The 17,483-nt window shown below is 46.9% G+C and overlaps 2 protein-coding genes across 3 annotated transcripts in view; one reads left to right on the top strand and one right to left on the bottom strand.

Annotated features, from left to right (window-relative positions):
- The window catches only part of LOC135913935 (rho GTPase-activating protein 18-like), a 226,377-nt gene that overhangs the window by 97,337 nt on the left and 111,557 nt on the right, over positions 1 to 17,483 (top strand). The gene's annotated exons all lie outside the window — the stretch shown is intronic.
- Positions 13,667 to 16,783, bottom strand: LOC135913933 (KAT8 regulatory NSL complex subunit 2-like). Its single transcript, XM_065446627.2, has 2 exons — positions 15,533 to 16,783; positions 13,667 to 14,066 (listed from the first exon to the last, which is right to left on the bottom strand). Exons 1-2 carry the CDS (start codon positions 16,675 to 16,677, stop codon positions 13,790 to 13,792), a joined length of 1,422 nt encoding a protein of 473 aa, XP_065302699.1. The 5' UTR covers positions 16,678 to 16,783; the 3' UTR covers positions 13,667 to 13,789.

Genomic DNA, 17,483 nt, shown 5'->3' with positions numbered 1-17,483 from the left:
TCCCGCGCTATAGAGGGAAGGGGTGAAATAAAAGTGAAGCGGTGAATATTGGTAGTAATAAGCACTGGAGTTATGCACTGATTACGTGTACGTTCGCGTTGCAAATGTGCACCCGTTCGCGCTATCTGTGCACTCTGGTTCGTCGCAGAGATGCGTCGGAGCATAAAAAGGCGATGTCGTGCGTATAGCATCGACAAGGTGGCTCTCGCCACGTGAGTACGCAGCGCTGTCGTTGCGCGTGCACTCTCCCGGCTTCCATAATTGGCTCTGAAAGCAGGCGCAGTCATCGTCTGTGGGAGCAGTTAGCACATAAAAATTAAATTATGAGGTTTTACGTGTCAAAACCACTTTCTGATTATGAGGAGGCACGCCGTAGTGGAGGGGGAAATTTCGACCACCTTTGGTTCTCTAACGTGCACCTAGGTCTAAGTATACGCGGGTGTTTTGGCATTCCGCCCCCATCGAAATGCGGCCGCCGTGGCCGGGATTTGATCCCGCGACCTGGGGCTCAGCAGCCCAACACCATAGCCACAGGGCAACCACGGCGGGTAGCAGATAGTACATGTTTCTTTCCCTAATGGATATGAAATACATATGCCCGAGTTTGGACCACTCCACCATTGTTAAATGCGCTAGCGAACACTGCTTCGCAGAAGATTAGTATCGAGGTGGAAATTATAAAGCACTGACATTGTGGGGCTTTCGCGTCCCAAGGCGTCTCGCAGGATATGAGACGCCGTAATGGGGGGGACTCCGAATCGATTTGGACCACTTGGGGTACACGGGCGTTTCCGCATTCCGCCCGCATCGGAATGCTGAAGACGAGGTTGGGAGTTGAACCCGTGATGTTCAATTGGATTGAAAATTGCCTTTGTTCTTCCCGTACAACAAAATAGGGGAAGGGACCGTAGATCAAAAAGGAGCTACAGAAGCGTAGCTTGAGTGCCTCTAAGGCCCAACATAAGTAAATACGTGGCAGAGAGAAAAAAAGAAAAGACTATGTCAGCAATCATTCATAACATGATACATACACCTAAGATTGCATTCGAATGAGAAGCAATTGAGACAGAAAACATATATATATATATATATATATATATATATATATATATATATATATATATATATATATATATATATATATATATATATATATATATATATATATATATATATATATATATATATATATATGAAAAAGAAAAATATTATGGGGTTTTACGTGCCAAAACCGCGATCTGAATATGAGGCAAACCGTAGTGGGGGGACTCCGGAAATTTGGACCACCAGGGGTTCTTTAACGTGCGCCTGCTCCACCTGCTTTATCGCGCAGTGAACCTTAGGCCGAGTTCCGCGCTGTTGCGTGGGAAATATACTATGTGACTGTAGATGCATACTTATCTGCGGTCAGTTGCGCAAAACCTTCCTTTCTTCAACAAGACAACCAAAATGATAACTAATAACCCAATAAAATTCTGGCAATTGATAAATCCGCAACAATCACGTGACATCACCCTTACCAACGATAACTGTGACACTGTCCGCGATGCTCTGTGTGTCGACATTTTCAACACGGCATTTTCATCGGTATTCACAAGTGATCCAGAGGAGCCACATCCTTCATTGCCTTCTACTTCTGAGTCGGAAACCCGCGAAAACGAATATAAATGCAAATGTAGAAGAAATAACTGGACGCAACTAGGAGTTTGCAAACTACGCAAACTCCTCTGAGTCGGCGATGCTAGCCATCATTTTTCTTGAAAATGACATTTCGTGTATAAACGACAAACTAAAAATTTCGTTATCATCTGGAAGCGACGAAATAATTCAACATTTCTCAACAACACCAAGGACATTTCCTCTAAGTTTCTGTGTTTGTTGTTTTCTCAGTCATTCGCCACAGGTATCATCCCAGAATACTGTAAGATGGGGAAGGTCGTCCGTATGTTCAAATCAGGTAACAAAAATTCGCTGCTCTACTTCCGACCCATTTCACTATCATCCCTTGTAAACTCATGCAGCACGTCATCTACTCTCAAGTTATGCAGCATCTATATACAGTAAATTCTTTTCGCTCCATCCCAACACGGATTTCGAAAAGGCTTGTCGTGCGAGACACAGCTTGCCATCTTCCTTCACGATCTCCATTCCAATATCGATAATAACTCACAAACTGATGCCATTTTTTTGAACCTTGCCAAGGCATTCGATAAGGTACCGCACAAATTCGTACTCCTAAAGCTTTTCCAACTTGCATCCAGACATTGTCGCGTGCACAAAGTAATTCGTCACGAATCGCTCAAAGTCTGTCGTCATCAATAAGCACTCCTCCAACAGTTTACCGGTAACATCAAGTGTACCGCAAGGAAGTTTCGACCCCTCCTATTCCTAATTTACATTAATGATTTGCCGCAAAATTTATCATGTCATGTTCGCCGGGTCGCTGACGATTGCGTCATTTATACCCAAATCACTAATTATACTAATCAAGAATTCCTCCAGGATAACCTGAATCTCATTCAAGCCTGGTGTAATCACTGGTTGATGACGCTTAATTCCACTAAACGCAAGCTCATGTCTTTTCATCACCGTCGTAGCCCCCATTTATTTACATACATGGTTTCTGATTCCCCTGTCCAAATTCTCCGGTCTTATACATACCTAGGCATAACTATCAGTAATGATCTGTCATGGCGTGTGCATGTAACAAACCTAATCTCATCTGCGAATAAAAAAAAAAAACTTGGTTTCCTTAAACGTAATCCTCGCGACGCCCCTCTAGGTGTGAAACTAGTTTCTTACAAATCAATAATCAGACGAAAACTTGAGTATGCATCCGCCATTTGGAATCCACGACGCGCATATCTCATTGATTCATTAGAAGCTGTGTAAAAGAGAGCCGCACGCTTCATTTATCGCTCATACTCACACAATATCACTGCATCATCGCTCAAATTGCAGTCCCAATTATCCGCTCTTTCCCTCCGCCGCCGAATTTCTAGCCTCTATTTCATAAATTTTATTATTCCCAGCTCAAACAAGAACCTTACATCTGTGCACCTCCACCACGCACGTCTCAACGTACTGGTCATCCCTTTAAAGTCTCACGTCAACATGCCCGCGTGACGTTTCTTCCAAACCATTTTTTCTTCAAGCAGCAAGTCATCGGAACGACCTTCCCCGTGAAATTGCAGCCATCACCTGTCCATCAGTATTCCTAGATAAAGTTACATTGCACCTGTCTTCATGCGGCAAATATAATTTGCAATGTTAACACCACCACTTATGTAATACCCCCCAAACGGGAGTCTTTAAGAAATAAAAATGCATTGAAATGAAGTGAAAAAAAAAAAATCTGGAGTGATCGTGAGGACGCGACCACGAGGGCATTACGACGTAGGTCTCACAATGGAGGCATGACAAGGGCGCCATAATCACGATTGAATAATGACACCGTGATTACAATACAATGACGAAGAAAGACGAAGAAAGATTGACGTTGATCGAACGACGAAGGTGGTATGACAGTGATGACATGGCGCCAGTGGGATGGCGTAACTGAAGTGATGACAACGGTAAAACGGCAGGTTGACGACGACTGTGTGACGACGATTGGCGTGATGACGGCATGGCCAAAGGTGCAACGACCACGACCGTATCACGACTCTGAACACATACCTAGTGGCGCAAGATGTCGGACAACTTGGACCACTGGGTCGGAGTAGAAGGCACAACGACAACAGCATTGCGAGAGTCAGATAGCGAAGCTGAAATGACAACGATTGAAGAACCACGACGGCATCATTTTGGCGGTGTGGCAACGAATCCATGGCGACTGTGGGACGACAAAGCTAGGGTGACGGCGACGCAATGACCATGACGACATCACGACCCCGAGCCCATACCTAGTGGCCCATGCCACTAGACAACTTGGTCATCGCTGGGTTGGGATAGAAGGCGTGACGTCGACTGCGTGACAAGAGTAAGATCACGAAGCTGTGAATGACCACGACAGCATTACGACCAGAAGCACACACCTAGTGGCTCGAGCAGCTACGCAACTTGGGTCAGCGGGTCGGCGCAAGATGCTAGACGGACGGACGGACGGACGGACAGACAGGCAGATGGATAGATTCAAGAACGCTGAAGTAGGCAAAGAATGCTATTCGAATTAAAAGTGTTCTTTGGGGCTCTCCTAATGTTAGAATGCTTATTTAAACTCCTTCATCGCAAGAACAGCTAATGAGTATAACTACCTTCCTGCCTCCATCGTTGTCGTATCCGGGTGCCTCTGCGTAATGCCTTCAGATCCTGAGAGTATACAAACAAACAAACAAACAAACAAACAAACAAACAAACAAACAAACAAACAAACAAACAAACAAACAAACAAACAAACAAACAAACAAACAAACAAACAAACAAACAAACAAACAAACAAACAAACAAACAAGCAGACAGACAGACAGACAGACAGACAGACAGACAGACAGACAAACAAATAATAAATAAATAAATAAATAAATAAATAAATAAATAAATAAATAAATAAATAAATAAATAAATATGAATGCATGTGTAACAGGAAGGCGTTAGGTCAGGAGAAACTGAGAGAGTTGTTGAGCTATGAAAAAACGTCAGCTCGACACGAGAAAAAAATAAATAAAGAAATGACGGCCCCATATACGCGATGCAAAGACGGCAGCTAAAACAAAGGGCTACACTCCATTGATCCTCACCGGCCTTTCTCACTCGCAAGGTTGCTGGGCCCATGGTACGGTAAAACTTTAATGAAGTCCTGCAGATCGTGAGTCTTCACGAAGGGGGCCGCTCTCACGTGGGAACCGGAAGGCCGAGCCTCTCGGCCGCATCGTGGGCCTGCTGGACAGCCCATAAGTTCGTCAGCCAGAAGGGGGCTGCGGAGAACCGCCTCCCATATGGCCGAGCTGCGGGCCCATGGCCGTCAAAAATAGCACAGCGAAAATCATTGAACGCACTTGAACATTTTTACGAAGAAACAGGCATCCTTAACAAGTACTGGATATCGCTCTGAATAACCACACGATGTTACTATAACTTGTATATTGTATGTATATAGTGCTTGTATATTACATGTTATACCTTTTCGTATTTTGTGCGTGCATTATTTTGACTCTGTGTAATTCCTCATCTGTTTATATGCCAATCGCAGTCTGCATCGCGGCCGCTTGTATGCGTTTGTGACTGTGTTTACAAACTCATTGTGGTGGAACTTGCATTTGACTTTTATATCGATATGTTCATGGCTGTATAGGAATGCGTGCTGTGGATTTCTGACCCTATGACGTGGTTTCCTTTCATTTTCTTACATATATGTCTCTTGTATTGTTTCCGCTATGAGAAAATGAGTGGCCGTCACCGTTAGACTACGTCTCTTTCTTTTATTTTCATTTCAATATAAAAAAATAATCCACTCTTAATCTCCACGCGGGCGCATCCGCGTAGGATTATCGTCGGCCCCGGCCAAAAGATATGCAAATGTATGCGACTCTCGCTTGCGTGCGCGAGAACCCGGTTTACCTTTGAACGAGGGAGCGCGCCGCCGTTCGCACGACCCGCGTGCCTTCGAGCGGGCGCACGTGGGAAATCGGACACGCCCCATAAGTGGCGGTGGTGGTGCGCCTATCACCGAGAGGACAATGGCGGCGGCGGCGGAGCTAGGCCAGCGCCGGTCGCCCCTGTCTCCCGCGGGAGCCGGTCTGCGGTGACGGCGGGCAATTTGGGCGCGTCAGAGAGCCACCCCCCCTTCCTCGACGGCTGCGAAACACCGGGGCAACGGATGAAACTGAGATACAATCGTGCCCATAGCATTACACCAGTTGATGTATCGTCGTAATGGCACGGTGTGTGTGTGTGTGTGGGGGGGGGGGGGGGGACGTGCGAGGTGCTGCGGCAGGCGCGGGACGTCCGGTGGAAACGCGCCAGCGGCGGAGATAAAGCTCACGAAACAAATGCCCGCGGCTTCGGCGTAGCGGAGGCGGCGCGCTCGAGGACCAGCGGACCAGGCGGAAATTCAAATTCAAATTCAAATTTTATTTTTGCCACCATGGTACAGATGATGGCGGGGACCCGTAGTAAAAGCTGCCGTTGGACAGCTTGACAAGGCCACGGGCCCCCACTTTGACAGCAATACAGTGGTTGTTTTTCTTTCCCTTTTTTTTTTCACACACATGAAAAAGAAAAGAAAATACAGGAAATACAGATAACAAAGGAAAAAAAAATACATATAGCAGAGTTGTTATCCGGTTACAGTAGTCAGCATAAAATCAACAGCATTGTCCTGGCTGGAAAGAAAACTTACAATGATGGTGAAAGAAAGAAGAATTGGGTAGACAAATCACAGAAAAAAAAAAAAAAAAGGTTAGGTGTAGTGTAAAAAATACTCGAACAGTTTGTGGCGTGTTGTGTTTTGGAGATCAATATCGTTTTGTGCGAGTTTGTTAAGAAGTCGTGGTAGTTTATTTTCTAATGTTTGATTACCATAGAAAGTTCTGTATGTTTTTACGTTCCATTGTGCTATGTTTCTTGTGCTGTACATTGCATCTCGTTTTTCTAAACCAGCTAATTTTGATAGAAAAGATATGTTCTTCAACACCTCGTTTTTCACACACTTGCTCAGACGATAGTCGTAAAGTTTAGTAATTGGTAGTAAGTTATACTTTAAGAAAAGTGCGGCCGTATGGTAGGTATGCGGAACATTTTCAACAATTCTTAGAAATTTTTTCTGTAACAAGTGTAGTTTCTGAAGATTGCCTGCTGTTGTTGCACCCCAGGTTAAATGGCAATAGCTGAAATGCGATTGTATCAATGAATTATATAGCATTAGCATTACATTTCGCGGTAGTATCTCACGGTTCTTGTAAAGAAGACCAATAATACGTGAACATTTATTTGTTACAAAGCTAACATGATCATCCCATGACATTCTTTCATTAAATAATATACCTAATGTTTTAAATGAAGGCACAACTTCTAAGGGTACGGACTGAAGGAATATATTCTTAGTGAGACGGACCTTCTTGTTTCTACCTCTGAAAACAACGACTTTAGTCTTTGCTGTGTTAATCCGCAACGCATTTCTGCTACTCCAGTTTTCTATTTGCTTCAGTGCATTGTTTGCAGTATCTGTGAGTTCGGCTGCATTATCTCCGGCAAGAAAAATACTGGTGTCGTCAGCATAGATGATAAATTTAACGAATGGAGTTGCATGTACAATGTCATTGATGTAAAGATTAAACAGAAATGGACCCAAAATGCTACCTTGTGGAACGCCACAGCCTACAGATTGCATATCTGAGAGGAGACCATTTATTGCTACTGCCTGTTTGCGATCCATGAGGTATGACTGCACAAGCGATAGTGCATGGCCGCGGAAGCCACAACGCTCAAGTTTACGAAGAAGTATTGTATGGTTTAATAAGTCGAATGCCTTCGAAAAATCAAGAAAAATACCAATGACTATCCTATTATGTTCGAGTTCGTTCAATATATATTCTCGTTGATCTAATAGTGCAAGTTCAGTAGAGCGGTGCTTACGGAAGCCATACTGAGCTGCTGTTATAATTTTGTGTTTTTCTTCAAACTGCAAAAAGTTTCTAAGTATTACTTTTTCTAGTAGCTTAGAAAACACGGGTAAGATAGATATTGGCCTGTAATTCCCGAGCTGGTTTTTATCACCCTTTTTAAAGATAACTGTTACACGTGCAATCTGCATTTTACGAGGAAATACAGCGGTACTGACACAAAGGTTTAAGATATGCGTTAACCAAAAGGTTAACCAAACCCTCGTCCTGTGGTCGTAAGCTACGAACCACTGTCTTTTTTTTCACGCTGTGGTTATCCGACCCCCGTGAACTTCGTCATAGTTAAGGGAGCAGGCGGACACCGGTCTGGAGATGGGCCATTGACTGTCAGTGTTTATACGGGAAGAGGAGGGGAGTTAACCTGTCGCGGTGGCTTAGCAGCTATGGTGCTGCACTGCCAAGCGCGAGGTCGCGGGATCAAATCCCAGACGCGGCGGCCGCATTTCGATCGGGGTGAAACGCGAACGCAGCAGTGTCCCGTGCATTGGGCGTACGTTAAATTAATCTGGAGTCCCCCACTACGGCGTGCCCCATAATCAAATCGTAGTTTTGGCACGTAAAACTCTAGAATTCAATTCAAGAGTGAGATAGACAGGGAGGTGAGGCCAGCCACCCTGTGTCAGACCCTACATTAGTCCAGGTCAAATTGAAAACGAGGAACAGTGGGATTTATGCCCAGTCAGACTTGGCAACTCCGACTGTCTTCGCTGAAGTTCCCGTCAGCAGCCACTTTTCGCCGTGCAACGCACTTTTCTGATTGGTCATGTGACCCGACGTGGTTGCTTAGTGGATATATGATGTTGGGCTGTTAAGCACTTAGCGCCTCAAGGCACTTTGCGGATGCACGCAAAGTGCCTCGAGCGGGCCAGTCGTTCTGCTGTTTTGCGTGTGTTCGCGGGCTTCTTTCACACTCGCAAAAACACTTTTATGCAGCACTTATTGAAGAACAGAAAGCTGTATCGGGAGTTTTTCATGTCGCTCTACAATTTTCTCATTGACACTTTTCATCTAACTATAATATTTGATAACTTGATTCGTTAATTAAGACTAATTATATAATCAGGCGGAATGCAAAAGATAATCGGAGGATCTCCAAGCGCGGTGGCAAACGACATTACCCTGGTTCTGTCCAGCTATGTGGCATTTGCATATATTTAAATCTTGGTACATGATAGTTGAACCACCCTGCGTATACCGTAACTCACCTAAATATATACCGTCCTTAAATAGCGTGGTATATGTCATGGCCCGATTACCCGAGGCCTTGAATCTTATTGAATTATCTACATTCTCTTCTCGGGTTACGAACACAAACGGGTGGTTACAGTATAGCCTAACTTATATCTCCCACCGGCATGTTTGACAGTGTTATGGCGGCCGATTTCTGTTTTCAAATTTTCTATTGTTCTCTCTTAGCGGACGTCGCCCGGTTTATGCTGTTCCTCTGTCGACGGCAGGAGGAAGCACTTATGACACGCAGTACTGAAAGCACGTCAGTGCTGCAGGATTGTTAAATATGGAGTCAACCACCGACGTTCTGTGGGCGCTGCCGCTTCAGTCTTCGTGTTGAGTCTAAAGGTATATTGAAGGAGCTGTAAAGTCATCCGTCTTTCGCGATAGCGCTACACACAATACATAGCGATGCGCGTGCTTTTTCAGCTACCTATGACCTTACCATCCGAGTCGCAGTGCGATTGTCTGCAGAGACTTCATCTGAAATGCATCGCCACCGCACTCGCAGCGCCGCAGGCAGCAGTGGATGTCTAACTGGTTGATGAGTGCAGGTTCCCGACCCGATGCTTCGCCTTCGCCAGCCTTTCTCCGTTGGCTTCGGATTCGTATGAAGCCTCGAGGTTTCATCGCTCTAAATAGATTTCTCGGCATTCCGAAACGGCGGCAGCGAATCCATGGCCTTTGAGAACTTGGAGCGCCATCTGGTCTCTTTGCTGAGATTCCCACGTACAGTTGTCGCTAAAGCGATTTTTTTTTTACTTGTACTGATTTTGCCGTAGTTTGTTTATTCATGGTTTGCTTTAACTTTGTTTTACTCGTTTTGTTCTCCTCCTCGTGTTATTTCCTCTTAGTGTTCGAGCATGTGAAGGCATAGGCGGAAAGCTTTCATTTTTACGGGGTGGGGGCACCCTCTCCCCATTCGGAAAACTCCGGAGGAGGTTCGCCCCCCCCCCCCTCCCCCGGTTGTCGGCGCCTATGTTTGAAGGTAGACTGACGATACTGTCAGGTGCGTTAGAAGGGGCTGGTTGGTTCACCTTTGGTATAAAAAAACAAACAGCGCGACATAGGACGAGCAAGTAGAAAGCACAGGCCACAGTCACATACAGGCACAGGTTTTTGCCGATGGTTTTGTCGACAAAGGAAACGGAGTTACTGCAGCGGCATTTGTAGGTTTGACGCTCAAAGTGTTATGTGCTACCCGACTTGACACTCTTACTAGCTCGTTGTGGAGCTTTCTGGCAGCAAGCCCGCACCTTACACGCTGTCGTTACAGCAAGGGTTCGCATGCTCAAAAAATCGCTCAGCCACAGTTTCACTTTGGTCTTTCGCTGGCGTGTAGCATAGTAACCTGCCATGCACGTGCACCTTTCTTTTTCCCTGTCTCATTTCCCCCTAATCCTGTGGAGGGTAGCGGGCCAGAGGCGTGCTGTCCTGGGCGACCTCTCGTTTCTCTTCATTAAAACCTCCTCCTCCTTCGCTGGCTTCCCTCGCATGTGGGCGTAGTGGGTAATGAGGGTCTTGCTCGCAGTGTCTTAGAGACCAGACAAAGCTCCTGGAAATCTTCAAAGACCCCTATGAAATCGTCAGTAGTAGTCATCCTCCATCCTTGTATAGTCGATATTACGACTGCAGTTCTATATACTTGTACAAGGCACGGCTGCGCTCCCTGACTAAGGGAGGCCTCGTCTCCGCAGAGTGAGCTTCTTTGGCTTCATGTTCTTGCACGTGTTTACAGCGCCTTCCGGTACTCTTCATTTAACATTTCCATTATCGCTTCCTCCATTCAGGAGGCTTGTCAAATCACCTGTGAACGGGCCAAAGGTTCCGCACTGAATAGAAGTTGGGAACTGCAGGTCTGAACGCATTTAAGTGTGCTGAAGGCAGGCTTTAAATCACACAGCAGCTCCTAATGACCAGCTTCGTAGGGGCGACACATTATAAAAAACTATGTTGTACCGTTAACTGCTAGAAACGTCTCCTAAAATTGATTTCAATATTTGAAGTTTCCCTGCTCTGACCCACAAAAAAGTTTGGCAGTGGGGCATCGTTCCTGCACTGGCTTCCCTCCGCTCGAGCCGTCTGCAACTGCAACCTGGCTGATTCAGCGCGATAATCGGCACGACGACGTCGCCGAGCCGTGATTGATGCCGTGCTGACCCCCACCGCGTACTTAAGGAGGCAAGTCACGAGAGACGGCAATCCAGCAACGCGATGCCGCAGCACACAGCAGTCGGGTTCAGCAGGGCAGCCCCCTCGTCGGCCCGCTTTCTCCTTGCTTGCCTCGCCCATTTCTTTCTCTGTTCGCCTTCTCACCCGCTAGCTCGACATGTCCCCACCCCCTCTCCTCATCCTCCCTCCATGTTCCGGCCGCTCGAAGTAATAAGAAACGGCCCAGCGCTACAAAAGCTGCCAAAGGTCATATGATAATGCTACGGGCGAGCGCGTAAAAACGACCAAGAAGTAGCGCGCACTTGTGAGTTTATGTGCTCGTAATCTATGCCACGTAACGCGGATCGGGTTGCTTGAATGTGTGCGGGTCATTTTATTGTAGTACTAATGTGGCTAACTACACTGAATGCTGTGCGAGCGGTTCAAAGAGTTGGAAGAATAAGTGTTATGGACGCAGTAACCTGGATTAACAATACAGCTTCAGAGAAATTTCGCGCGGCGACCACTTCGTGGAGCGCTGAGCTGGCGTGAAGGTTTAAAGGGGTCCTGAACCACTTTTTATCGAACTGGAGAAAGACATTTGAAGTGAAGATAGGCTATTTCAGAACCACTTTGCCACAAAAAGTATTTAAATGCGTTCTGCAGAAGCGGAGTTATCGGCAATCAAACATGGCCTCAGCTGTGCTCCCCTTCCTCCTCCAATGCCTTGCACTGCGAAGGCATATGGCGAAGGCTACGGCGGAGAAGTCACCGTGGCGCGCAGTTCAAATTTCCGATTTGGTGCCTATGCCGCGCTAAACATAAGCCAAACGCAGCTGTCCTCAGAGAGCCGCAGTGCGCTTAGCCACTGGACTCGTGGCGGCACCTCGCGGCGGTCGAGGTGTAGCCGAGCGCAGCGACCAATAGCAGCCGCGTATTTGGAGTGCGCTTTATGACGAAATAAAGCACACAGAAAAGAGCGAGGCTCAGGGGCTTTTTGAAAAGAGTCTGAGAAAAAGGTGACTTCGCGTTCCTCTTGCGAGCTCCACGGACCGCGTACGACAGCAGAACTTGGCTGAGATGTTCACAGCTGCGCATGCTACCCGCGGATTATGTTATATCACCAAGCCCGAGGGGTGGTTCAGGGCCCCTTTAAAATGTAGGACTGCAACACGTGATAACGTAGAAAGCTTTGTGGCAAGAGGAGGAAAAGTTGTCCTTAAGCACACTATAGGAAGATGGCATCAAGTACATTGTTCCAGCAAAGTGTTGAGTCAGTGTGAGTGAACATGGAGTCATTCGAGAAAAACAACGTATTATATATGCTCAATGTTCTTATAATTCTATAGGCATGCTGAAAGGTTGGATAAATGAGGCTTTGCTTTTGAAAGTTCTTGGGCAATGCTCTGCTGTTTGAGGCTTGACGTTGGCCTGTCAGGATGGAATACTACAAGCCCGAGTATTACAGGGTTGTTGGTAGAGCACTGCATGGGCTCGGGTAAGCAATTGTTGACAGCGGCCCAGGCAGGGCCTCAGTCGGACCAAGATTAGGCCTGGACATGCTATTTACAACTCCACAAAGCTGAAGACTATAAATCCTGCAGCCCTATGCAAATTTTAGGTGTGTGGTGTTTGGTTTACGGGAAAGTAGAGGCAGGAAGGCCACGACAAAGCAGCTGTATGGTGCACAGGTTAGTGTACATTAGCGTTGCTCTTCAGCCACATAGAAAACAATACCAGTGATAAACTGTGCATACTGTGTGCCCCACCTTTCAAGGCTATCGGCATTCTTTGCCTACTTCTGGCACTTTTTATGTGTCTAGAACAAGTGGCATATAACCTTGCTTGTTCTACGACAAAGCTTGAACACAGCAGCGCTAGTGCCTTTATATTTGAGTGGCACTGTGGAAAGAAGTTGGGCGCACATGACTGCATACTCAGCAGAACCTGAATGTGTGTGCTTTTTGTGGTGAGCAATGGTGGGAACTGTTGTGAAGCCACATGTGGCCCACTAAACTGAGTCTTCGACTTCCCAAACCATGTTATGCTGCGTACATCAGTAAGAGCATTCAGAGCCACATGCTTTTTACACCGAAAGTGTATTAGGCAAGCCGATTCGTCCGTCCATTGCATGTATGCAGGAAATTCCTCTGGCGCAACCCCATGCACATGCACGAAAAAAAAAAAAAAAAAGAAAAAGAAGAAGAGGTGCGCAATTGGCTGGGACAGTAGTGACGACGTTGCTCTTCGTCGCAGCAGTTTCTGGCTCTAAAGTAGGTAGGCCACACGTCGTACATACTCCTGAGGAGCAGGCAGTTTTCGATCAGCAAAACCGCTAGCAGAACCAGGAACGAGCTCATCTACACCGTGCCGATGCTGAAGCCCCTGCACAACAGAACAGGCTCCTGCAGCCAAGCGCAAGCAGCAACTGTGTACCAAGGATCCAGCAGAATACCCAGCCGTCGATTAATGAACTGTCGGGATTAACCCAGTGATAAACACAGGGACCGCACATTTCAGCTTCACTGGTTCACCATCTGTACGGAGTGCTTGGGCAGCGATTTTTTTTGGCAAGCTTGGGTGTACTATGTATCGCACCTAATAAGTTTACTGTAGGAGAACTCGTAAAAACAAAAAAAAAAGGATTGCACAAACTGCATAACTAACTTAGCCAACATTTTAATGAATGCTCTTCTCACAATGGAACTGGACTAGTCAGTCAAAACGTTCAGTTTTGCTTGTGAAGGGTCTTGAAAATTGGGTTCACACTGAAACTCAGTTGGGTGTCACTTGACAACATCCACATCTTCTAGAATGTCTGAAGGTGCTCCCAAGCCTATGATGCTGCTGGTACCCCCATCATCTGACAGGGCCGAGTCGGTCGATTCACCGGGGTCTCCAAACTGGTTTAGGCCAAAAAGGCAACCAGGCTGCACCACATCCAAGCCCAAGGCAGCTATGTCGTCCATGGACTGGAAGTGCTCTATTTCCGGAATGTCCATATCAACAGTGCTCTCCACGTCCACATGTATGTTCTCACTGCTGCCTTTGCTTTCGGTGACACTGAAAATGAAAATAATGTCTTTGGTCAGGTGGGAAAGCAACGGCACCATGAGAAAATAGTGTCACACAGGGGGCAATAAATTAAATCAACTTGAACCGGAACAGTAACCCTCGCCTTTTGGCAAGAGTGCACTAAAGAAAGATACAGCAAAAGGATGCAATTTTCATGATGTGTCAGCGATCCATATGGTATTCAGTTAAAATCTTATTGTTTTATCCTTTAGCTCTACCTGCGCCCACTATGACAGTGCTTGTGCACTTTCCAGTGGGCAACGATAAACATGTTTGATTGCTTTAAATGTGCTTTCCTGAGGCCTCACAGCTAAGGCAGGTGAGAGTTTTGGTGAAAGTTGACCGAAACCGCTGCTAGTTATCTATTTGAAAGTGCCATTAGCCTCATACAATTCTTTAGACACAGCAATTAGCACTGTATACAATGCTGCACCTCAATGCGGAATGCCACCAAACAGCTGGCATAAATTTCTGGCTTTTAACTTTGTACATTCAAAACGATTTGTGAAGCACATACTAAAAAGTGCTACAGAAGCGTCACACTTCTAATCAATCCCCCCATTCTCTTCCTATGTAAGGAGTGGCATTACAAGAAGCACATCCCTTGACACTTCTTGTAATTTCAGATTTTATCATAACTAATACTTTTCTGAACCAGCAGGAAGGAAGAATTCCGAGTTCAGTTTAACAATTCCCTGTTTGTCTATTATGGCCAAATACACTCCTGCTAACCAGCAGCCTTTTGATAATGATGGGTCTATGCAGCAGGCCCAAGTGCTTAAATGATTCAATGCAGTTTGCAAGATACATTAAAAAAGTGCTGTGCACACTTTTCTCATAGGTACTAGATCGGTTTAGAGTCCATAGTTTAAATGATGTATGTTTTTATGAGAGACTTGTATGCAACGAATAACATGTAGTTAACTACTTGTACATTTCTGGGTAGTTTTTTAATCGATTGATCACTTGAACACTTTTTGTAATTCAATTACTCTATTGACCAGACAAACTGTAACAGGTGACGCAGCTTTGAGTACTTGATTTTGGTGAAAAACTGCAGTAGAACGCCCGTGGTTGTGCCGCTCAGCAACCTTGTGGATGCACATAGTCAAACACGTAAACTCAGGTTTTTGGTATTTGTTTCTTTGTCTTAATGCTCTGCCAAATGCTGGCAAAAGAACTGAACCGGCACTCCTTTGATTCAGCTTTTGCAGCGAAACATGCAGAAATCGCAGGTTTCCAGAAAGGAAGCAGATATCAAAGAAACTTTTTTTTTTACAATAAACTTCATAAAATCTGATGCACCGGTAAACTTTATCGCGACGTGCAGAGTAATTAAGTGATAAGTGCTATAACCACCGCGCTTCGTAATGCTCAATTTTAGTGAAGTACCTTGCCCTACAACCTTCGCCGAACGCTTCACATGCATTTCCTTGCATGCGAATTGGACTCACCTGCAGCCCAAGGCCGGGCTGGGCGCGGCATGAATGAGGCAGACGTCGCGTGGGCTGCGGACTTTTAACATTACAGTGCTGCAAGGCTGGCCATTGTTGCTGTCACCATCGCAGCGCTCAAACAGCTGCTGTTTGCGGTCGTTGAGGATGTGTGAGCGGCAGAACCTCGACAAGGGAATGACGCGCTTGCTGCAGCCTGCCTGGCTGCAAGTCACGGGGATGCCATCACTCAAGCACTTCTGCTTGCGCTTGAACCGAGCCCTGAGCACAGCTTCGGGACCGTAGGTGCGATGGTACCGGTAATAAGCGCGGTACCGCTTGTAGAGCGCCTCCTCCTGAGGCGAGGAGAAGTCCTTGGACACAGGCGCTGACGAGGCCTTGTTCCGAAGGTACTGAGCACGCTTTTGCGTCAGGATGTCCCTCAGTCTTTTAAAATGGTTCAGGTACAGTCTCTGCAACCGCACCAGCTTATCTCGAGTGATTGACGCGGCTTCCTCGACGGTGAACACGCCGGCGTGCCGGAGCGGATCGTCCAGGTCGTTGTCGAGACTGTCGGCATCACTGTCGCCTTCAGCGTACGGTCGGATCTCCCCGATCGTAGGAGGCTCCTCGTCACTTTCAACATCGTAAAACTTCACCGTGTTTCTCGCGGTGTCCGATTGGTCTACGGAATGCTGCGGGTCGCGGCAGTAGTGCTCCAACGTTTCGATCACTTTCTGCGGCGTCTCGACGAGGTGCTGCTTTTTTCCGGACGAACGACGGTGCTGGAGAGCCTTTCGCGCGTGAAACTGGCAGAGAGACTCCCGTTTGTCAGTTTTCGGCGCCGCATAGGCGCACCGGCGCCCGCTCTGGGCGTGGGTGTATGCACACTGTCGAAAAGGAGCAGTTTTGTCCTCGAGAACGTGCCGCATGCAGTACTCGTAGCCTTCGATTCTGGCTTGGAGGCACACGCGGTGCATGTAGTTGCATAGCTTGCGTTCCGGGGCGGCGACCGTCGCCTTTGGTTTTCGGCTCACCATGACTCGCCTGATGACGCTCATTGCTGCGATGTTTTGCTGGTATTTACACTTCCGGGCGTTAGTACTGGCAGTCAAATTCAGCACAAGCTTGCCTTTGTTAGACGGCACAAACTTGGAACGCATCATCCACACGGCAGGCAGCCATTTCGCCTTCCTTCGCAGGAACTACGCGTTTACTACGCCTTGCCTCACTATGACGCGTCGTCTCTCGAACGTTTCGCCTGCGATGCAGGTGCCATCTACGCGGCAAACAAAGCAGTTGTGCAGGCAGCGTCTGAAATGGTGGCGCCATCTGACGAAATGAAACCTAAACGAGAAGATCAGAGCGTCGCCTCCGCGATCAGCTCCGGCGGCGCGCGCCGGTGCTGAACGGCGGCGCCGGTGCTTAACGGAACGGAGCTGATCGCGGAGGCCACGATCAGAGTGTCGGCCTCCGAGATGTAAAATATTTATAGGTTTATAGGTTTACAGGGGAACAGCGCGAAAGGACGAAGGACAAGAAGGGGAATCCAGCGCTGGTTTATGTGTGTTCCCCTTCTTGTCCTTCCTCCTTTCACGCTATCCCCCCCCCTCCCCCCCCACTCCTGTAGAGTACGAACCGACTAGCCCAAGCCGCCACGGTGCTGCAGTTCGAGTTTATGTGAGAGTCCGCACGGGGAGCGTTCAACAGGTGGTGTGTAAATTCACGTTGCATAGGGTGGCGCCTTCTGGACTTAAAGTGCGGATCTTAAAGGCTATGCTTTCACTGGTTAAATGCGGGGAGGCTGTTTTGGGAGCCGGAAACATGTTGTAAACGTTCGGTTTTGGCAGAAAACTCTTGTACATGGAGTATCATGTATTAATTATAGGTACTGCCGTTGCAGTAATTGTTCTTTAAATCGGAGATCTTAAAGAAATAGCAGTCAGTACGTCCGTTCTGGAGTTTGAAATCA

Source organism: Dermacentor albipictus, chromosome 5, assembly GCF_038994185.2.
Source record: "Dermacentor albipictus isolate Rhodes 1998 colony chromosome 5, USDA_Dalb.pri_finalv2, whole genome shotgun sequence".
Taxonomy (NCBI): Eukaryota; Metazoa; Arthropoda; class Arachnida; order Ixodida; family Ixodidae; genus Dermacentor; species Dermacentor albipictus.
This window is presented reverse-complemented; position numbering and strand designations above follow the sequence as displayed.